The sequence below is a fragment of the Pseudonaja textilis genome, chromosome 1, assembly GCF_049901715.1.
Source record: "Pseudonaja textilis isolate UNSWEBS1 chromosome 1, rPseTex1.2, whole genome shotgun sequence".
In the NCBI taxonomy this organism is placed as follows: Eukaryota; Metazoa; Chordata; class Lepidosauria; order Squamata; family Elapidae; genus Pseudonaja; species Pseudonaja textilis.
Window position 1 is genome coordinate 323,474,852 of NC_141990.1, and position 23,400 is coordinate 323,498,251.

The window sequence follows — 23,400 nt, forward strand, 5'->3', positions numbered from 1 at the left end:
TTTAAGGCAAGTTGCCACAATTGTGCAGGATAGAAACCCTGGTAATTGATGTAGCCTCCCTTTCCAGCCAAGAAACTGGCTGGAACTGAAGGAACTGAAACAAGGACAGTCACGGGAGTTTGTTAGAGGGATTTAAAAAGAGCCTCTAGCAGACTTTCCTCTAAATCAAGATTTGGTCCTTGGCTAATGAGACAACCGAAGAAAAGAACAAGAAGAAATTTTTTTAAAAAAATTCCCTACTGGTAGTGAACTAAGGAAGCAAAAGTAAAAATGAATGGACAAGAATTTCACTATTGTGACTTGTAATACTTGTGGCAGGTTTTGTCTTGCCTACCTGAAAAACATTCTGCCTATATTGTACCAAATTCAGGTTCATAGTAGTCTTTGAAGAAGATGTCAGAACAGTACATCACAGTTTGCTTCAGCTGATTTGGGGAGTAGGGGATGAGAATTTAGCCATTTAAGGAAAAGAAACCTCAGTAAGGGCTGATAACAGAAACTGACAGCAGAAGTAATAATTGGTAAAGAAGGAAGACAAATGTGCATGAAATGAACAGCCAGAAGGCAAGAGACTTTAGGGCAGGGGTGTCAAACTTGCATAGTCACGGCATCGTCGTGTGACGTATCATGACTTTCCCCCTCTTCGCTAAACTGGGCATGGGCGTGGCCTCCGCGTGATGCATCCAGCCCATGGGCCACGAGTTTGACACCCCTGCTTTAGGGTTTTCCTCAACCATTTTCTTCCACCCATTAGGCAGCAGAAAAGTAGACGGACATTGGGCTTCAGTGAGAGATGGAGTCCTTGGTGATCTCTTGGTTGTTTGGCTGCAGATATTTCATTTCCCAGCTAGGTAACATCTTCAGTCCATGTCATTTTGAGTTACTTCAGCGCATCACATCTTGAGTGGCAAATTTAGTTATCGGTCAAACCTTCTTCTGGTTTTCAACCAAGAATTTGGAGAGGCGTATTCAAAGAGGCAGGGGTTTTACACTGTTCCAGAAAAGAGCTATTCCGGTATGTTCTGGAGCACCTTTATAAAAAAAACACCCACTTGTGTTTCTGGTGGGTAAACAGCCAGTTCCTCCTCTTCTCCAAAGTTGGCATCCAAACTAACCTCTATTGCAGGGGGCTTGACAGCTTTAAGACTTGTGGACTTCAACGCCCAGAATTCCACCTCCGGTCATGTTAGCTCAGGAATTCTGGGCGTTGAAGTCCACAAGTCTTAGATCTGTCAAGTTTGAAGACCCTTGCTCTATTGGGTGGTGAGTGTCTTTGAAAGCTATGCAGGATGGGCTTTGGTAATTTGAAACATGCCCCAGCATGTAACCTTCATCGTTTAATGCTTGTTTGTTCAAAGTTTGTAATGTTTATAGCCGTGTGGACTTCAACAGATATGTTGAAGAAGCTGATAGGTTTAGTACAATGTTTCCCAACCCTGCCAAATTTAACATATGTGGACTTCAACTCCCAGAATTCCCCCAGCTAGCCATGCTGGCTGCGGGATTCTGTGAGCTGAAATCCACATATCTTAAAGTTGCTATAGTTTGGAAACACTGATTTAATCGAACTCTGAAAGTAAAAGAGGATACATATTGGAGGCTGAAAGACACAAAGGAAGAGTATACGAGGTAGCCCGGAATTCTCCAGTTGCCATAAAAATGCAAGTATGACTGCAACTTCTCGTGAATTTGTAGAATTTGATGAAAAACACAGTGCAAAATCACCTATTTTGGATCTCCCACCTTTTGTTTTACTAAGAAAGCACATCAAAGCCAAAGCCATCATGTAGTTTCATTTTCCCCAGGCTAGCTCTGCAGATTGCTTATTGGTGCCTTCCCCGTCCCACCCACCCCTTTGCATACAAAGAAGGCAACAGCTCAGCTTTTTAAACTGCCTTGCCAGGTAGTTTATTTTTCTCCCTTATTGAATATCATAGACTGAGGTTTCTCTCCGTGTACACACACACACACTACACATATATATATGTATGTGTGTATGCATGTGTGTGTGTGTGTGTGTGTATGTATATATATATATATATATATATATATATATGTATGTATGTATGTATGTATGTATGTAGGTCTAGGTGTGTGTATATGTATGATATTCAGCTTTGTTCAGGTATTTTCCCATGTCATTATAGTTGTGCTTTTAAAGTTGTAGCAATGTTTCGCCAGAATCTCATCTGCCATCATCAGGCTTCTGTTCTGTGTTCGTCTGTGAGTCAGACTTTCATAGTCGTTTCAATTTTAAATTTGGGGCTAGCCTACTGCTGTGCCAGAATGGCTTTTTCTTCATCCTGATTGGTTGGGAGTCTTGGTCTGCGTTTATTGGTCTTGGAGTTTGCTGTGTTCTGCTTGATTGGTGTTTCTAATATCTTCTGTCTGTTTTGTGGCTTGATTGGTTGGCAACATTGTGTTTTCTGTATTGGAGACTTTTAGTGCGACTTGGCTCCGAGTAAATGGACGGCTATCATTTATTAGGAAGCTAGGTTTCATCTGGGTGTCTGGTTGGGGTGTGTTTGAGCTGGAGGTATCGGGGGGATCTGTTTGTGCCCAGGTGTTTGCCTGGCTTATGGTGGAGATTTTTTTCTTTGTGAGTGCAGGCTTCCAAATAATTGACAATCTGGTGGAATCATCTCTTCTATTCATGCTTTCAGGTCTTTTTTCAATCTCTATGGCTTCTCTGATAATATACATACATATATACATACATGCATACATACATACATACATACATACGCGGTAGCTGTAATGTTGCTTTAATGTTCACATGTACTGTTTTGCATTAAGTAGAATAGTGGTTCTCAACCTTTTCTTCGCCACAGAATTCTTTTATATACCTTTTAGGGCCATGCAGCACCAAGACTCAAGGTTTAAATCATAACATCTTTTCAATCCTTCGTAAACCCCCTGTGGTGGGTCCGCAAACTATAGAACGTAGAATAACAGGGTTGAAAAAGGACCTTGGAGGTCTTCTAGTCCAGTCTCCTGCTCAAGTATTTGTCCAGAGTCTTCTTGAAAACCTCCAGTGACGGAGCACCCACAACTCCCAAGGTAGGGCTAAGTTGCATCCACAGAGGGATAGCATCAAGATCATGTGAAACGTGAGTGCCGCTTTATACTGCCCTGGTAAGAGCGCACTTGGAAAGACTGCATCCAATTTGGCCATACAACACACAAAAGATGTTGAGAGTCAGATTATACAAAGATTGCAGAGAAGAGCAACAAAGATGATCAGAGGTCTGGACTTAAATCTTGAGATGAACAACTGAGGGAGCTAGCTATATCTAGTTTAATGAAGGGAAGGACTTGGGGTGACACGACGGTAGTCATTCTATATTTGTCACCAAGAAGAGCCAGAATCTTGTCACCTCAGCAGTGAACAATCCTGAATAGTACTTGAACCTCACATGGTGTCTACTGGGACTTGGTGTATAAATGGGGCATAGTATCCTCCCCTCATTGTGACTGCGAGGGTCCCACATCACACTGTAGATCGCATCATGACCAGCTGAAGGCTGAGGGCATATACTGGTTCAGTATCTGATTTTTTAAAATATAAACAATGCTATGCTTCAATGGTTAGGTGGCCTAGACATTGGTATTTAAACACAGATCTTTTTTAACATTTATATTTTATTGCATTCTACTAATCTAGATGAACTGTTTAGATAGATTTGGGTGTGTGTGTTCTTGTTCCATAGCTCATCTGGTTTTTAGTGAATTTCCATCTAGATCTCCCTCCAAATATCTCCCTATAGCAAATAATTTTTCCAGGTCTGTTTTGAACCTACACTAAAGCTTCAGCAGCATACAACTAATTGTTTTTTTTTTATAGTTTTCTTGCTGTGAGCTGCCCAGAGTTGTTTTAAGATGGGCAGCCATGCACCATGTAAACAAAGTAAAGTAAACAAAAAATAATTCAATTTAGGTCTATCAGATCACCATTACCCTTTACTAAAACAATTGCAGTTTTTCAATAGCCACCATTATCTAGATCCACCTTAGGTTTTGAAAGCCATTGTACCTCATCCATCAAAATGTCCCCACTTCAAACCAGATTCGCTTTGGGTGACGTTAAGATTCTGCCCCAATGCCAGTCTCTCAGCTCCACCATCGATGAAGTGTTTTCTTAAAAGAAACCAAAATAGTTCCTAATCTCAGCTTCTTTTTGTCAGTTGCCTGACACGAACAGTTTATTTGGGAGTCTGCATGGACAGTCAGCAGAAGCCACAGGTGAATGCAGGCTGTCACAGCAATTTTGGAATGTACTGAGGTGGCAAGCGATGCCAACAACAGCAACAAAAAGGCTCCGTTGGATATGTTTGTAATAATAATAATAGTTAAAAGAATAGCAGCTTCTTAGTGAAAATGGTGAAATGCTAACAAGATGGTCAAGAGAAAAATGAGGGTTGAGACCAATAGAAATGGGATCAAGAAATTAATTTAAATTTCCAAGATTGGAGGAATTCCACCCCAGGGTAATGTGTGAACTAGTTGGCTTGGCTAAATCTTTACATCTCTGAGAAGTCCTGGAGAACCAGTGAAGTGCTAGATGACTGGTGAAAAGCAAATGTTGTCCCTGCTCTTGGAAAAAGGACCTTCCACAAACCAGTCAATCTGAGCCCAAAACTTGGTATTGGTGGGAAGAGCGTTTTTGTTTTTATGTCTGTTTATATTGATTCTTCTGTGCCTCCTAGGATCATTATATGAGTGAGGCAGGCATATAAGTTCTATAAACGAGTGGATGGATGGATAGATGGGTGGGTGAGTAGATGTATGTATGTATGTATGGGTGGATGGATGGATGGATGCATGTATAAATGATGGATGGGTGGGGTGGATGGAAGATGGGTGGGTGATTGGATGGATGGATAGATAGTTGAGAGGAATTAGAATAGTTCTGGAGTAGGAGAAGGAAGAAGTAAAACAGGTTGCAGGAGTTGGGAATGTTTAACCTTGAAAAATGAAGATTGGGAGGAAAATATATATAATACTCTTTGAAATATAATACAGGTAATCCTCAATTTGCAACAGTGACTGTTCAAAGTTACAACGGCACTGAAAAACAGTGGCTTGTGACCGTTTTTCACACTTACGACCATTGCAGCACTCCATGGTGACATGATCAAAATTCAGATGCTTGGCAACTGACTCATACTTAGGACGGTTACAGTTGTCCCCTTTTGCCACCATCTAGCAAAGTCAGTGGGGGAAACCAGATACACCTAAGGAACTGTGTTACTAACTTAAACAACTGTAGGGATTCACTTAACCAATGTGGCAAGAAAGGTCATAAAATTGGGGCAAAACTCACTTAACAATTGTTTTGCTTAGCAACAGAGATTTGGGGCTCAATTGCGGTCGGACTACCTGTATAATAGTATCTGAAAAGAGGTCATAAAGAAGAAAGGGAAGACCTCCATTGTTATGGAGTGGAGGACCCCAAAAGAATAGTTTTCAGCTACTGGAAGGGAGATTTTTTAGAAAAAAAAATTCCTACAATAAGAGCAGTTCAGTAGCGAAACCAACAATCAAGACGTCTCCTTCATTGGGTTAGCTCTAGAAAAGGGTGGACAGTCTAGGATTCCTGCACAGAGGAGGAGGTTAGTCTCTATGTCCTATAGAACCTCTTTGTTACTTTGGGAATGAAGTTGCGTTACCTTCATAACACCCAAGTAAGGATCAGCTCCGCTAAAACTGTGCAATTTGCCAACGCCTGTTCCATGCACCCTGTGAATAAGCCATGGAGCTCAAATCTTGAAAGTGTTTCTTCATCCATGCTAATCTGTCCATTCAAATCTTTGAACGTGTGATTGCCTCACAACTCTGCTGGTTTAGAATTTGGGGACTCAGCCAGGGCCAACTGGAAGATTGAAGTGACAGACGCAGGAAAGAGAATGAGTAATCGACCAGTGGAAATAGAATTAGCCAATTGTATGTAGTTTGCTGCTTCTAAACTATTTATGGCATGAGAGTAAGAACAAAAGAGAATAAATATTTTATTTGATGGGTTTTTTTTATACTATCTTTCTTGTTAGAAATTCATCATACACAGCCCTCTGCCTCCTGCATTGTTAAAAAAATTTTCTGCGTATTAAGTGAGATTACAGTAGGTACATATGACAAACACACAGACAAAGTCACTCACTAAACTTCCTGTTCTATTAAATGTTTGAAAATGGAGATTTTTTTCAGTCCAGGTCCAGCAAAGACTTTTGCTCCTATCTGAATTAAATATGGCTGCTGATGTCTATGGAGAGTTTCAATCATCCAGCTCATGGTTGTCCCAAAAGTGTTTTTTTTCCAAAAGGCAAGCGGACTTCCTTGTTTTTTTGTTTTTTTAAAACATTTCACTTTGAAAACTTGTTTTTAAATGTTTGCTTCTCATCCAAGAAGCTTCTTCAGTTCTAAAGAACTGAACTGAAGAAGCTTCTTGGATGAGAACAAAACTTTTCAAAGAAAAAAACTCCAGAAAGTCCAGTTGCCTTTTGGAAAAGAAAAAAAAAGTACCTCTGACTGCTGACATTCCTGTTGGTGGAGCGCTGTCCATAAGCAGACAGCTTCGGGGCTAAGAGATTAGATCCTTTCCTCTGTCTTGGTAATGGCTGTATAATGGTGTTAAAGGCAGAGCTACAATCTGCACAGTATCCTTGGAACCTATGACTGCAGTCAGACAGCAAATAATTATGGGTGCTTTTAAGTGAGGCGCCTTTTCCCTGGTATTCTTCCCCACTCATGGATTATGCTGTTGGGAATGTTCTTACAATCATCACATATTTTTCCATTCCTTTTTTTGTTTCCATAAAATTGGCTATGAAAGAAAAGGGTGTTGAAAGTGATTGTTCTGGGGAAGGAATTCGGAGGGTAGGGAGTGCAGCTCTGGCTGCATGGTCTTTGAAGTAAGCACGTCAGTGTTCCAACAGCAAACTGCAGGTAGTCCCCAACTTATGACCACAACCAAGGCCAGAATTTCTGTTGCTAATCAGATCTGGCACGTTTAATTTTACAGTCTTTTTGGCAGGGTTGTTAAGTGAATTAGTGCAGTTGTTAAGTGAGTCCCATGGTCATTAAGTGAATCCACTCCTCCCCCAGCCCCCTTTGACTTCGCTCGTCAGAAGCTGACTGGGAAGGTCATAAATGGCCATCACATGACTTCGGGATGCTGCAACTGTCATAAATACAAGCTGGTCCCCAAACCCCTGAATTTTTATCACTGACCATGGGGATGCTGCAGTGGATATAAGTTGAAAAACTTACATGGTAACTTTGAATGGTCACTAAATGGTTGTAAATCGAGGGCTACCTATATGATTATCTGAAGGATCATATAATGGTGTTCTAATAAATGCAACGGGCTGTAGGTCCTGCAGCATTAATTCTGGTGGAAATGCCTGCCAAGAGACCCAGGTTTTCCACGTCCTGGGAGGCAAAGGATGGCCATGAGGATGCTGAAACTGTTGTAAATGTGAGAACCAGTTAAAATTCACTTTTCTTCAGACTTCTGTGCAGTTTTGATCACGTGACCATGAGGATGTTGCGAAAGTCGTCAGTGCAAGGACCAGTTGTAAGTGCAAGGACTGGTCATAAGTCATTTTTTTCAATGGTTATTCTACAAAGAAATTATATATGTGTGTGTGTAGATCGAGAGAGAGAGAGAGGGAGAGGCAGACACAGAGACCTTGACTTACAACCTTGTTTTTAGTGGCTTTGAACAGTCACTAAATGAATGGTTGTAAGTCAAGGACTACCTATATATGTTTCTCTGTACAATAAGCAGTTCAACACAACAAATTCATTCCTACAGCAAGAACTTTACAGTATGTTTGAGGCTAGGTTCATCTCTTTGCCAATACATTTTCTTCTGTTTCCCCTCTTCCAGGGAAATACAACTCCTACGGCGGTTGCGGCACAAAAATGTGATCCAGCTAGTTGATGTGTTGTACAATGAAGAGAAGCAAAAAATATATCCTTTCTTTGGGCTCCCCTCTTGAATTCTTCCTGTGAAGATCTGGATTCCCTGGTTTTTTGTCTTCCTTATTTCCACATGTCCCTCTCTGGTTTCTAATGATGTTCCATCGTTCCACAGTTAGATGCCTTCTACACAGGACAGGCGTCCATCACTCAGTATTGTTTATGAGCGATGGCAGGGATTCTCTCTGCTGTCTAAGATCCGCTTAGCAGCAGATTTCCAGAGCCAAGTCTCGACCTTCTGCATGCAAAGCAGATGGTGGACCATCTTCAAATCTGAAAAACATAGCAGAGTCCTTCTAAGGCAGGGGTGTCAAACTCGTGTCATCATGGTGGCGTCACGTGACGTATCTATACTTATTTCCCCTTCGCTAAACAGGGCGTGGGCGTGGCCAGCGCATGATGCATCCGGCCTGTGGTCCGGGTGTTTGACAGCTCTGCTCTAAGGCCATGTTTCCCAACCTTGGCAACTTTGTGTGGACTTCAACTCCACAGTGGAAGTAACTTCTGGTTTCAGAGAAACTAGAGAAAAATGCAGCCACTTGACTGCAGGATCCTGCGAACAGCTGCAAATGTGGCCAATACGACGGTAATAAATTATAATTTTAAAAAATTCATTTTCCTACCTGTCCTCACATTTGCAACCAAATTTCATGTGACAGCAAAAGCCTTCAATGTTAAAAAAAAAGGGTTCTAATCTAATTAAAGTCATGGAGCTCAGTTTCTTCACTTGTCGTTGGCATGGGTCTCCGACAATTTGCCAAGGCCAACTCACCATCACCAACTCACTGCGGCCAACTTGTCACAGCTAACTTGCTGTGGACAATTCGACACGGCCAACACACTGCGGACCAACTCAACATAGGACAATTTGCCAGGGGACAAGAGTTATACTCTAATATTGAAGAAATAGTGGAATAGAATCATTAAAAAAGGATGCCAAAGGAGGGACAAAGTGAAAGGGGAATGACAAAAATTAAAATGTATTTAAAAATTATTTTAAGTAATGACATTGAATTGTTGAATTGTCCCACAGCAAGTGGCCTCATGACAAGTTGCCCATATTGAGTTGTCCCGCAGTGAGTTGACTGTTGGGAGTTGGCAGTGGTGAATTGGCCGTGGCAAGCTGGCCGTGGCGAATTGTCCCGTTCCACTTGAGGGAATCCCTGTGCTGTGAAGAAAATCACCTCAGGGAGAAGGAGCTTGTTAAGCACAATCCCCATCCTGTGAGGGGTCAAATAAAGGGAAAATAACAGGTCAGGCCTGGAGCACTGTACGAAATAAGAGATAGTGACCAGTTGGGTCTTGGTGGCATCTCTGTCTCTGTTGTATCTTCACTTAGCAGCCATTTCACTTGACTGCCAAATCGTTGTAATGGAACACGATCGCTAAATGAATGAGAGGGTATAACGTTTAATTCGCTTGATAGCATTATAATTATAAATTATAATTAAAGGCCGTCCTCAATTTACGGCCACAACTGAGCTCCAAGTTTCTTATTGCTAAGTTGTTAAGTGGGTTTTGCCCCATTTTACAACCTTTCTTACCCCGGTGGCTAAGTGAATCACTGCGGTTGTTCAAATAGTAACCCGGTTGTTAGGTGAATCTGGCTTCCCCATTGACACTGCCTGTCAGAAGGTCTCAAAAAGTGATCGCATGACCCTACACGCATCATAAATATGAACCAGTTGCCAAGCATCCAAATTTTGATCATGTGACCGTGGGGATGTTGCAGCAGTCATTAAATGTGAAAAAAACAAAAACGGTCATCAATCAATTTTTTCAGTGCTATTGTAACATTGGTCACTAAACAAACAGTGGCAAGTCGAGGCCTACCTGCATAATGTTAAGCCTTAGCACTGTTTATCTTGGGTTCCTCTAACCAGCCACCTTCCAGTATATTAGGATTAGGAGTTCCCATACATGCTTCCTCCCCGACAAGTCTTTTTTTTTTTTTTTTTTGCAATCTTTACATATTTTCAAGATTAGTTCCCTTCCTTTGGCCTGGGCTATTTGGAGAGAGCATCCGTGATTCATTTATGAAGTCAAGTACTTCCTTTGCATTCAGAAGGCCTCTTGTGTCAATCACAACAACTCCAGTTAAAAATGGATCCACGGGGAGGTGTTGGGACAGATTGTTCTCCTGCATCTGAGCCGAGATCGGTTTAGCGTAGACTTAGATGCTTGGAAGACAAATTTTCTCTATCAAGTCTCCTCCCAGGAACTTCCTTAGCACTGTTTCTCACGTATATGGTGATGGAGTATTGTGTTTGTGGCATGCAAGAGATGTTGGACAGCGTTCCTGACAAAAAGTTTCCAGTCTTTCAAGCACATGGGTAAGTAGCACACGCGCTTCCCAGTTCACATCACTCCAAAGTCCCGTTGGCTGAGGAAGCCTCACCATGGAAATGGGGACACTGGACTGGTGGTTCAGGCTCATCCCTGATCACCACGAGGAGGGGAACTTAACTATTAACATGCAGTTTGGGGGGCGGGGGGTTTGCCCTTGTTGAAGTGAAGGAAAAATCCACACGCTTCCCACACAGTCTTGGGTTCAAGCATTGGATGGATCTAAACCAGTTTAGTTTCCAGGCCATCTTGCTTCAGCGAGGTGGTTGCATCAGATGCTTCGAGATTATTTTATGGATGTATTTGTATCCTGCTGTTACTTTTATATATATATATATTTGTTTTCTGAGGTTCTCGCGGGTATTTATATGTAGATCTTTGGTTGTTCGGGTTTTCTCCCGCGTAAGATTCAAGTATCTAGGCAACGTTTCGATGAAGTCTCATTCATCATCTTCAGGCTTCTGTCTCCTGCTCTGTGCTTCTCAGAGTAATGGAGATTGCAGCTGCTTCCTCCTTTAACTGCCAGTGGGGTGGGACTTGATTGGGTGGGGGCTTGGCTGTGTTCTGATTGGGTGGGGGGTGTTCTCATTGGTAGGGGGTTTGGCTGTGTTCTGATTGGTTGGGGGTTAGCCGTGTTCTGATTGGTTGGAGCGTGTTCTGTTCAGGAGGGGCTTGGTTGTGCTCAGGTTAGTCTTAGTTGCTGGGGGATTTGAGCTGGAGAGTTGTGATCTTGCTGTTTGGCTTCTAGTTCGTGGTCCTGCTGCATCTTCATAGTGGGTGTCGGTTTGCTTCATGTATGGCTCAGAGGGGTTTGAAGTGGGTAGTGATGCAGCTGCAGTGCAGCTTCTGGTCCATGGTCGTTTCTCATTTTCTGAATGGGTGGGAGTCTGTTTTCTGCATGGAAGTGTGGTGGTGGCATCTTGTGTGGCTCTCATGGGTGTGGGTCCGGTGTCCTTCTTCATGTTAGGTATTCGTCTGTTCATGAGGGGGGTTTCCAAATGGCTGGAAGGCGGGAGGTGTCATCTCGTTTGTTCATGCTGTGTGGCATTTTTCTATCTCTATGGCTTCTCTGATTATTCTGCTGTTGAAGTGTTCGGTTTTGGCGATAGTTCTGGTATTTTTAAAATCAATTTCATGTCCTGTGGCTTTGAGGTGTTGGACCAGGAAGAGGTCGTTTCTTCTTTTTTGATTGAGTTCTTATGTTCTTCAATGCGTGCACTTATTCTTCTGTTAGTTTGTCCAATGTATGTGGTAGGGCAGGCAGTGCAGGGGATTTCGTATACTTGGTTTTCTAATTCGATTTTGTCTTTGGGGTTTCTTAGGATGGTGGATATTTTTCTGTTTGTGCAGAATGCTGTTTTGATGTTTTGTTTTTGGAGGATCTTGCTAATTTTGTCTGTAGTGCCTTTTATATATGGGAGGAGGGCTTTGCCGTTTTCTTGTTCTCTGTCTTGGATTTTGGTTGGGGTTTCTTTTTGGATTAGGTGGGTAATCTTCTTTCTTTGGAATCCATTGGCTGTAAGTACGTTGGTGAGAGTGTGTAGTTCGGTTTTTTGGTGTTGTTCATCGGCTAAGCATTTTGTTCTGGAGATGAGTGTCTTGGCTACGGAATTGATCTGTGCTGGGTGGTGGTGTGAGAGTGCATGTAGATAGCGGTTAGTATGTGTTTTCTTCTGGTAGATGGTGTGTCCTAGGGAGCCATTGGATCTTTTGTATACCAAGACATCTAGGAAGGGAAGTTGATTGTTGGCTTCTGTTTCCATGGTGAATTGTATTTTGGGGTGTAGGCTGTTGAGGTATGTGAGGAAGTTGTTCAGTTTTTCTTTCCCATGTGGCCAGATTATGAAGGTGTCATCTACATATCTGAGCCAGAGTCAGCTCCAATAGTCAGCTCCATAGGCTCACCTCTACAAAACCTGGCCAAATTTCTTGCCAAACAACTACAACCCTATGCAGAATCCATCAACTCACACGTAAGAAACTCATTCCAGTTCATCGAGATCATAAAGAAACAAAACTTACAACCTAGCGACCTACTAGTAAGCTTCGATGTCATATCCCTCTTCACCCAAGTGCCAATAAAAGAAGCCTTGACAGCCATCCAAAACAAATACAACCCCCCCAAGCACATCCTAGATCTAACCAACCACTGCCTATCCAATACTTACTTCACCTACAATGGACAAAAATACAAACAAATAGAAGGAGCACCCATGGGATCACCCCTCTCACCTGTCATCGCAAACCTCTACATGGAACACTTTGAAACACAAGCTCTAGAAAATACGACCACAAACCCAAACTCTGGCTCAGATACGTAGATGACACCTTCATAATCTGGCCACATGGGAAAGAAAAACTGAACAACTTCCTCACATACCTCAACAGCCTACACCCCAAAATACAATTCACCATGGAAACAGAAGCCAACAATCAACTTCCTTCCTAGATGTCTTGGTATACAAAAGATCCAATGGCTCCCTAGGACACACCATCTACCAGAAGAAAACACATACTAACCGCTATCTACATGCACTCTCACACCACCACCCAGCACAGATCAATTCCGTAGCCAAGACACTCATCTCCAGAACAAAATGCTTAGCCGATGAACAACACCAAAAAACCGAACTACACACTCTCACCAACATACTTACAGCCAATGGATTCCAAAGAAAGAAGATTACCCACCTAATCCAAAAAGAAACCCCAACCAAAATCCAAGACAGAGAACAAGAAAACGGCAAAGCCCTCCTCCCATATATAAAAGGCACTACAGACAAAATTAGCAAGATCCTCCAAAAACACAACATCAAAACAGCATTCTGCACAAACAGAAAAATATCCACCATCCTAAGAAACCCCAAAGACAAAATCAATTAGAAAACCAAGGAGTATACGAAATCCCCTGCACTGCCTGCCCTACCACATACATTGGACAAACTAACAGAAGAATAAGTGCACGCATTGAAGAACATAAGAACTCAATCAAAAAGAAGAAACGACCTCTTCCTGGTCCAACACCTCAAAGCCACAGGACATGAAATTGATTTTAAAAATACCAGAACTATCGCCAAAACCGAACACTTCAACAGCAGAATAATCAGAGAAGCCATAGAGATAGAAAAACGCCTACACAGCATGAACAAACGAGATGACACCTCCCGCCTTCCAGCCATTTGGAAACCCGCCCTCATGAACAGACGAGTACCTAACATGAAGAAGGACACCGGACCCACACCCATGAGAGCCACACAAGATGCCACCACCACACTTCCATGCAGAAAACAGACTCCCACCCATTCAGAAAATGAGAAACGACCATGGACCAGAAGCTGCACTGCAGCTGCATCACTACCCACTTCAAACCCCTCTGAGCCATACATGAAGCAAACCGACACCCACTATGAAGATGCAGCAGGACCACGAACTAGAAGCCAAACAGCAAGATCACAACTCTCCAGCTCAAATCCCCAGCAACTAAGACTAACCTGAGCACAACCAAGCCCCCACCTGAACAGAACACGCCTCCAACCAATCAGAACACGGCTAACCCCCAACCAATCAGAACACAGCCAAACCCCCTACCAATGAGAACACACCCCACCCAATCAGAACACAGCCAAGCCCCCACCCAATCAAGTCCCACCCCACTGGCAGTTAAAAGGAGGAAGCAGCTGCAATCTCCATTACTCTGAGAAGCACAGAGCCGGAGACAGAAGCCTGAAGATGATGAATGAGACTTCATCGAAACGTTGCCTAGATACTTCGAATCTTACGCGGGAGAAAACCCGAACAACCAAAGATCCATATATATATATATATATATATATATATATATATATGTTATGTCCCACCCGTATCCACAGGTGAGCAATCAAAATTCTAAAGTTCCCAAAATATAGGCAGCCAAAAACAAACCCCAACAAAGTTAACTGCTGAGGTTTTCCAGTCCTTAGCAGTAATTCCGAAATCTGTTTGGCAATCCTGAAGTGCCTATAAATCACAATGCCTCAGAGAATCTTCACAGTTCTTTCGCTCCAACAATACACTTGGCTTCTGGCAAATTTCTCAAGCCAATCCGTTTCCTTTTATCCCCTAAAGGGGGCGTGTTAGTCTCATTAATCACTGGCTTGACGCTTCTTTCCCAATTGAGATTGACGTCTCAATCTCCGTCTATTTCTCACATCAAGCCAAGATCCCTCAAAGCCCTCCTCCTCCGCACTTGAAACCTCTCGCACGTTTTCCTGATTAACTGTTCCTGGCTGCTGTGTAATCAGAGAGGGAGATTCGGGGGAGGACACCTTCAATAAATTAGGTTCGTCTCTCATAGCTAAGTCCACTTCCTCATCCTGGCTACCTTCAAAATCACTCAACAATGCAGGCTCAAATCTCAGTGCCAGATCCTCTTCACTCGAGCTCACATCTGCTGACAGACCAGATTCAAATCCTGGAGTCACAACATATATATATATATATAACTTAAGATTGTGGATATATCTAACACACCCTCCTCATCCTGTTTTCCCCACAACAACAACCCTGTGAGGTAGGTTAGGGGGGAGGGAGGGAGAGAGAGAGAGATTGGCCCAAAGTCACCCAGCTGGCTTTCATGCCTCAGGTGGGACTAGAATTTCCAGTCTCCTGGTGATTGGCTCAAAGTCACCCAGTTGGTTTTCATAGCTAAAGCGGGACTAGAACGCATTGTCTCCTGGTGATTGGCCCAAAATCACCTAGCTTGTTGCTAAGGGCAAGATTGAACTGATGGTCTCCCACCTTCTAGCCTTCTGCCTTAACCACTGTACCAAACTGACAGCTCATGACATAATGCAAGCATCGTTCTATAAATTCTCAGTTAACTGTTGTGTTTCAAAGTTCCTGATACGCACAAACATTGCAAGATTCCTGGTCAGAATCGGTCTCTGAGTCACGGTTGATAATCCTAACTGCTTAATAACGTAGATATTGCACTGTGCTTGTTCGTCAGATTTTTTTCCACCTCATTTCCCCTCTGCCTCCTCCTCATACCTCATGCAGGTACTTTTGCCAACTTATAGATGGTTTGGAATATCTGCACAGCCAGGGCATCGTACACAAAGATATCAAGCCGGGAAATCTCCTGCTAACAACCAACGGGACTCTAAAGATATCAGATCTAGGTGTGGCAGAGGTATGCTCTTGAACTCCCATGTCGAATGTCAATTGCTATAGCTATCAAATCAGATGCTTTAAGATGGGATTGGGCAAATTTATGGTGGACAAGACTATCTTTGGCTACTGGTTCTCCAAGTTAAAATGCTTCCTCTAGGACCAGAACACTCTGAATTACTAGGGAGCCATAGCAGGAACAGGTAATATCAATAGCCCTTAGACTTATATACCGCTTCACGGTGCTTTAAAGCCCTTTCTAAGCAGTATACAGAGTCAGCCTATGGCCCCCAACAATCTGGGTCCTCATTTTATTCACCTCAGAAGGATGGAAGGCTGAGTCAACCTTGAGCCAGTCAGGATTGAACTCTGGGAGTGAGCACTGATTTAAGCTGCGGTTACTGCATTCTAACCACTGCACCAGCCATGCAGAATGCATGAGGGTTTCCTGGAAGTATCTCATTGGGTCTTTTGGACGACCCGGTTCTAACTGGAAGGGTCATTGGATTTCATGCAGGTTCAGAGCATGTTAGCTGCACCTTGACTGCAATATCCACTGAAAAGATTAGTTTACCACCAATATTTAAAATGGGAAGTCAGTACTTAAAGTGCAGTACTGCAGGCTAACTCTGCTCACTGCCAGGAGTTCAATTCTGACCGGCTCAAGGTTGCCTCAGCCTTCCGTCCGTCTGAGGTCAGTAAAATAAGGACCCAGATTGTTGAGGGCAACAGGCTGACTCTGTAAACTGCCTACAGAATACTATGAAGCGGTATACAAATCTTAAGAGCTATCGCTATATGTTACACTGCTATTTGTTATATGCCAGAGTTTCTCAACCATTCCAGCTTTACGGATCGGCGTTGGGGAGAGGGAAGGGATGGTTCCGCATGAACGGCATGTGTGCATACTCCCCACTGGTGTAAATGGAGCGTGCATGCGTGAACACGCCTGCTCATGCAGGGGAAAATGCGCATGTGCTTGACCGCTGCTTTGGGTGGCCTGGTTTTGAACAGTTCACAGCCCGGTAGTGGGCCATGGCCCGGGGGTTAGGGACCTCGGCTATATGCTATATTGCCATTTTCCCCTCTGAGGCAGGAGATGAGACACAACCTTAAATTCAGGGTCTTTTTTTTCTTCTTCTTTTCGTTAAAATCAGTATTTGCCTAGAAGAGTTGCTTTAGAACTCTTTAAGATAACCCACAGCTACGGGCCTTCATCTGGCAGTTGGCTGACTCCGATTGCTTGTCCCTTGGTTGGACACCTTTTATACCAGGGGTGTCCAACCTTGGCAACTTTAAGACTTGTGGACTTCAACTCCCAGAATTCCTCAGCCAGCCAGATAGGTGCAAGCTGGGGAATTGCAATATATCTGAAAACTAAAAATTACAGAACAAAGTTGACAATGTTCATTCTTAAACTTCTGAAGCTTTTCAGTTGACAGCTGTCTTCAGTCATCAAGCAGTTTGTACTGAAAGCCAGAACCCAGGAAATTTGGGCAAACCAAGGCAGATCCCTTTTTCTCAGGTCATAGTGACGTTAGGTGGCGATGGCTTTCAAGTATTTACAACTTAATTCTTTCTCTGAAGTATTTTTTTTTTTAACTGAGTAAGGCAGAAACTCCCAGTCTACACCACGGAGGCTGGGATAGTTAGTGAGGCTGCATGGGGCCCTCAGAACCCCCTAGATCAGAAGTGTCAAATCTTAGTAACTTTAAGACCTGTGGACTTCAACTCCCAGAATTCCCCAGCCTTCCCTAAACAGAACAACGGAACCACAGTAGTCAATTGCAAAACGCTAGCTTGCGATTTCCCACTGATTTTCAGCAACAAATAACATGTGTTTATTCCTGGGTTAAGTTTACTGCCCTTAAAATGCTAAATCTCCCCTTTAATGTTTCTTTTTTTAAAAAATGAAAGTTTGATATTGGCCAGTTGAACATCATGACCATTGCTGAAATAATCATTAAAAAAAATAAATAACCCACAGCTGCCCCCAATTTTCCATTTGCTGCTGAAGACATGTGCCTTCACCCTCAAAGCAATGACTGTTTGTTATCTGCTTGTCACAGGCCTTGCATCCATTTGCTGAGGACGACATGTGCCGAACCAGCCAGGGATCACCAGCTTTTCAACCTCCAGAAATTGCCAACGGCCTTGATACCTTTTCTGGCTTCAAAGTAGACATTTGGTCAGCAGGTGTCACGCTGTAAGTAAATGCAAATGCTAAGCAGGACCCAAACTCTTAATACCAGCAGCAGAATGATTGTGACAGTTGTGAAGGTGTCAGCCATGGGACTCCTTGAGCTGCTAACCAGGGGTAATAATTTAAAGAGACGGTCCCTTTGTAAATATCTCTTGTGTTCCAGAACGATACTCCATTTATCTTTACCCTTCAACTGTTCTGAAGAGATTTGTAGATTAATTTCAGATTTGTATGAAACCTTGTTCTCCCTTCTAATACTTATCAGTACACTAAGGACATGTAGATGGTCCCTCTTCTTCCATCTTGTATGGCCTGTCTCCCACTCACCTTTTGTCTTACAGAAATAAATATAGGAAAAGTCATTCAACTGCAGACCATCAGTCGAAAAATGGAGGTGGTGGCACCGAGGGGGTGATCTTTCGCCTCTCATAACTGGAGTCATAGCTCTCATAACTTGGTGCTCTCTGAGCTTGTTTGTTTTCTTGCAGGATGTTTCATTAACCTGATAGGTAATATCATGTAGTCAGCTACGCTCAGTAGCGCTGATGATGTTACCTAGTTGGGTAATGAAATGTCCACAAGTAAACAAGCTCCGGGAGCACCAAGGACCCCCATGGTTCAACCCTGAGCTATAAATATTCTCTTGTGTTGATGTCTGGAGCTATCCAATCACGCCCCACCCTCCTGTTCCAAATAAGGCATAATCAGTTGAGGGAAGGCAGAGCCATGGCTCTTGCAGGTGTGAATTTGGTCATCAAAGAGGGCTGCCTGCCAGACTAGATGGTGGCAGACTCCCGTTTAGGAGGGCTGCCACAAGAGACAAATCATGCACAGTGATGCAGTCTCACCCTGTGGGTGCATGCAAGATCATGGTGCAAGTACAAAATAATGGAACTTGCACTGTGAATATCAGTACCTACATTTCATCCGCTTGGCAGCAGTATAGCAGGCTCTGTGCTTTTTATAGCAAGGGGCTTCACTTTTTCCTAGGCCTGCATCCGCTGCCTATTCAGGAGGATCTGCAGTCTTCAAACAAGAGTAAGATAACCCCTTATAGGCGGGAACCACTAGACCCACACATGTAGAGTTCAAACTAACTACTTTGTTTTTTTCTCTGCCTATAATACAGGAATCTCCCCAGACTGGCAGCATCCGCCTGGGAAAGTCTCGATAGGACACAAAGGCACTCGGATATTGGTCAGACCTTGGCCTCTTATATTTATGTAGGGAGTCCAGGCTTGAGCCCTCCTCTGGACTGAGATGGTTGCTCTCCAACACTTTACTTTCGCTTCCTTTCCTTCCTTTCCTTCCTTCCTTCCTTCCTTCCTTCCTTCCTTCCTTCCTTCCTTCCTTCCTTCCTTCCTTCCTTCCTTCCTTCCTATTTCTTAATCACCCATCTCCCTCAGAGAGAGGTTGTCTGTGGAGATTTTCAGCCATCCCAGGTCATGTGATGTTCAGGTGTCTTTTGCTTTTTCAAAAGACACCTGGACTTTTTTTTTCTCCTTCTTGAAGATGTTTTGCTTCTCATCCAAGAAGCTTCTTCAGAACTGAAGAAGCAAAACATCTTCAAAGGGGGAAAAAAAGAGTCTAGTTGCCTCTTGAAAAAGTCACCTGGATGACCGAGAATCTCCACAGACATTTAACTACGTATTTTGGAATGAATAGCATTCAAACGGTGTGGGAATATGAATGGATTTCCAGAAAAAAAATTGCAGACTACCCGAACCATTAGTGTTTCAGTTTGAGACGCAGACAACAACAACAACAAAAAACCCAAAATGAGTCCAGTTGCCTTTGAAAAAAGCATATTTGGGTCAGAGAAGAATTTTTAAATGCATCTAATCGTTTCTTCTTTCCTCTCTCTCTGCTTTCCTTACTCCCTCCCGCACCCCTTGCAGGTACAATATTACAACAGGCCTTTATCCTTTTGAGGGAGATAATATTTATAAATTATTTGAAAATATTGGAAAAGGAGAGTATGTAATTCCCGAGGATTGTGGCCCTCCGCTCTCAGATTTGCTTAGAGGTAAGTGCTTCATAAAACCGTACATTTTAATGGAGAAACTCCCTCTGCTCTCATAATCTATAAATCCCTGTTCTCGCTTTCTGTGTCCAAAGAGCATCGGTACAAAGTTCATCAGATCATTCCCAACTTAGTCACAGTGTGAGTTTCCGCTACTCCGTCCATCAGCCTCAATGAGTAAAGCCGGTGGTATTTTAGGATATCTTGAGAGATCCAGCTTGAGGCCAGACTGGGATATCAGCAGTGTTAGAAATAGTAGCTGTTGCCTTCCTATTAGTTCAGTGATTCCCTTTTGTTCCCCCTTACTAGTAAAAGAACATTGAAAATAATTAAATTTGGGAGGAGGAAAAAAATCCAGCTCTCACAATAGTCTGTTCATAAAATTTATTAACGTATTTAGGTTGTTAATAAACTTTTGTATTTTACCTCTTCAGGGGGGTGTTTTCAGTGCTTTAATCCTTTTAAATAGTTTTTAAGGTGTCTCTGAAGACTTCTAGTATTGCAGCAGATGAGATGCATAATAATAATAATAATAATAATAATAATAATAATAATAATAATAATAATAATAATAATAATAATAAGGCCATGGAAAAAAATAGTTTGGTGGGGAAGGAAGTGCCGGCTATGAATTGCTACTGTCTCTCTTACAGGCTTCTGCCTGACCACAAGTTGTTGTAACTCTGTCAGTGTTTGCTTCCCAGACATAATTCAGCCAATTTACAAGAAGACTTAGGAAGAACAGATAACGATGTAGAAAATGTTTGCATCACAGTCAGACATGCAGACAGTCCTTTAGTTTTGGCTAGCAGGGGCAGAATGTGCTTCTCTTCAGCCTTCAAGAACTTCCAAGAACTGAGGCCAAAGGTGTCCCTTGGTCAGGGACAGATAAGGTAGTCCTCGATTTACAGCAGGTTGCTTAGTGACCATTGGATTTACAACAGCCTCCCAAAGCTACTTGCCAAAGGTACCAAAAGTTTCAGTAGCTTCCCCGACCCCACCCGCCAACCCCGCAGTCATGTGATCCCAGTTGGAGCACTCTACAACTACCCACGTTTGCGGAGGTCATGTGACTGCAATTTACGACATTTTTGCCAAAATTTACTCCTCATTGTAATAGAGGCATATTTGTCTGATGGAAGAAGAGAGATTTGCAGAGATTCCTAGGAAGCAAACATGTCACCCATTGGACATTACGACAGATCTCCCCAAAGCTGCAAGGTAGTCCTCGACTTACAACAGTTCATTTAGTGATCATTCAAAGTTACAACAGTATTGCAAAAAGTGACTTATGACCGCTTTTCACACTTAATTCACCGTTGCAGCATCCCCGTGGTCACATGATTTTACATTTGGATGCTTGACAACCGATTCATGTTTATGACGTTTGCAAGTTGCAGATTCACTTAACCCCCCATGTGGCTACTTTAACAACTGCCATGATTCGCTTAAGAAACGTGGCAAGAACAGTTGTGGAATGGGTCAAAACTCACTTAGCACATTTCTCACTTAGCAACATAAATTCTGGGCTCAATTGTGGTCATAACTTGAGTCCTACTTGTCCTTAATGAACTGGTTTTGAAGTTCCCATTTACCCCGCGCTCCCCTCCGGTCACATGTTCACATTTTGGTCACATGTTCACATTTTGGCCACTTGGCAACCAGTCTGCATTTATGGCCATTCTCTTTCTCTTTCTCTCTCTCTGTATATCCCCCTCCCCGTCATGTGACCATGATTTAGGCTTTTTTATTATTACTATTTGTTTGTTTGCCAGAAGTCGGCATTTACTTGCAGTTTTTGCCAAAAAAAAAAAAAGCCCACCAGATACGGTGGGTTGTCTTAGTGAATGCGATGTTCATTGAACAACAGCTCTGTTTTTGTAATGGCTTCCGTGTTCCCTTAACAACTCTGCAAGAAAGGCTGTAAAACTGGGCGCAGTCCCCTCACCCGCTTGACAACTGCTATGACTTAGCGGCCATAATTCCGGGTTCAGTTACGGTCACAAGTTGAAGACCGACGTTAGCGGTAGACATCCAAGCATAGCTCTTGCCTTTTCTGAGCTTCAGGGCTGGGCCTCTTAATCAAGAAGCTGCACTCCCTAAAAACAGCTGTAGGTGGTGCTGCGCGATGGGCTACTTGAAAGGCTCGGTGCGTGAAAACCAAGCTCTTAAATAGCCAGTTTATTTCTTCTCCCTCCCTCTCCGATGACCCTGATACTTCTCTTCCCTTTAGCACCACCCCATCCGAGTTATGTTATGGCTATTTTTGATTCTGCATATATTTCCTGTGGGTTTTTTTTACCCCCCCCCCCCTCCCCCCCCCCCCACTCCCTTGATGTGACCTTCTTATATACTGAGATTGTTATATATGAGGCTATGCCGGAGCTTTTTGCTAGCGGCGTCTTGCTCAACAGACCGGTTTTGTTTTGACTGAAGGACTGAAGGGTGGTGAATAGCGTCTTAAAATGCAAGCCTATTTCCCCTTCCTCACCCCAGTTCCCCACAGAACGAAAGCAGAGGCTTCAGGAGCCCCACACGCCGTCGTTTCTTCCCCCACATGCCCTCGGATCAAAAACCAGCTCAAACAGGAAGGCCTTGCCCTGTTTTGAGTAGGAGACTTTTGCCTTGAGCTTTGGGTGAGGCTGTCAAGCTCACCAGTTCCCACCGCTCTCTGGGATGGGCAGGTTTTGCCATTTGCGTGGAAAGGGAGAGGTGACAACTCTTGCAGAGCTCAGCTGTGAGCTGTCACCAGCACCATAAGTGCCGCAGTCATTCTTTTACACTTTCCCAGCAAGCGTGACCACCGCGATTGAGCCTTGCCATGTAAATCTCTTGAGTTAGTTTAATGTTACGTTTTATATTAAGGGCGTTGAATGGCCTTTCATTTCAGCCAAGAAGCTCACAGATCGTGTGTGTGTGTGTGTGAGAGAGAGGTGGGGGGGAGGGAGGGAGATCATATTGTAATTGTAAAGCAAGGGATCTCTTGTGATGTTGGTCCTTATTCGTCCACTCTGAATGATTGATCATGTGCTATCAAGACCGGGTCATCACTCAGCAACCATATTGATAGATTTCCACCCCCACCCCCACCCCAGGATAAGCTGCCCCCAAGCTGGGCCTTCATGTCCCCTAAGAATGAACCCTTCACTACTGTAGTTAAACATGTTGTTGGTCCCCTCTCCCCTCATACCCCTCCTCTCCTGTCTTCTCTCCCCTCCTCTCCCCCCTCCCTTTCCCTCCCCCTCTCCTCTCCCCTCCCCTCTCCTCTTCTCTTCCATCTTTCCCAGCCTCATGGACTCTCCAGGGAGCTCTCATGGCTTCACACCCCGTGTCTCCAGCCTGGCCCTTCAGATCTTCCCATGGTAGATCCATGGCTCCCCTAATGGAGTCCATCCACCCTGCTGCCGTGTCCTCTTTCCTAGCCTCAGAGCCGACTCTAAGAGAACCGGATCTTCTAGCCATGGGTCCAAGCTAGGATCGTTTGAGTCCTCGACTTAAGGACTACAATTCAGCCCACAATTTCTGTCGCTAAGGGAGACAGTTAAGTAAGTTTGGGCCCATTTAACGGCCTTCCTTGCCACCCTGGTTAAGTGAATCACTGCAATTGTTCAGTTCGGTAACGCGGTTGTGAAGTGGAATCTGGCTTCCCCATAGACGTTGCTTGTCAGAAGGTCGTAGGAGGCGATCACATGACACTGTC

General features: G+C 43.5%; 1 protein-coding gene across 10 annotated transcripts in view; it reads left to right on the forward strand.

Annotated features, from left to right (window-relative positions):
• The window catches only part of STK11 (serine/threonine kinase 11), a 101,743-nt gene that overhangs the window by 30,022 nt on the left and 48,321 nt on the right, over positions 1 to 23,400 (forward strand). For all 10 annotated transcript variants that reach the window (XM_087922679.1, XM_026699102.2, XM_087922680.1 and 7 more), the window contains 5 exons: positions 7,889 to 7,972; positions 10,224 to 10,313; positions 15,364 to 15,496; positions 17,544 to 17,680; positions 19,576 to 19,703. In XM_087922679.1, coding sequence (XP_087778805.1) covers positions 7,889 to 7,972; positions 10,224 to 10,313; positions 15,364 to 15,496; positions 17,544 to 17,680; positions 19,576 to 19,703 — 572 coding nt within the window. The remainder of the gene's footprint in view (positions 1 to 7,888; positions 7,973 to 10,223; positions 10,314 to 15,363; positions 15,497 to 17,543; positions 17,681 to 19,575; positions 19,704 to 23,400) is intronic.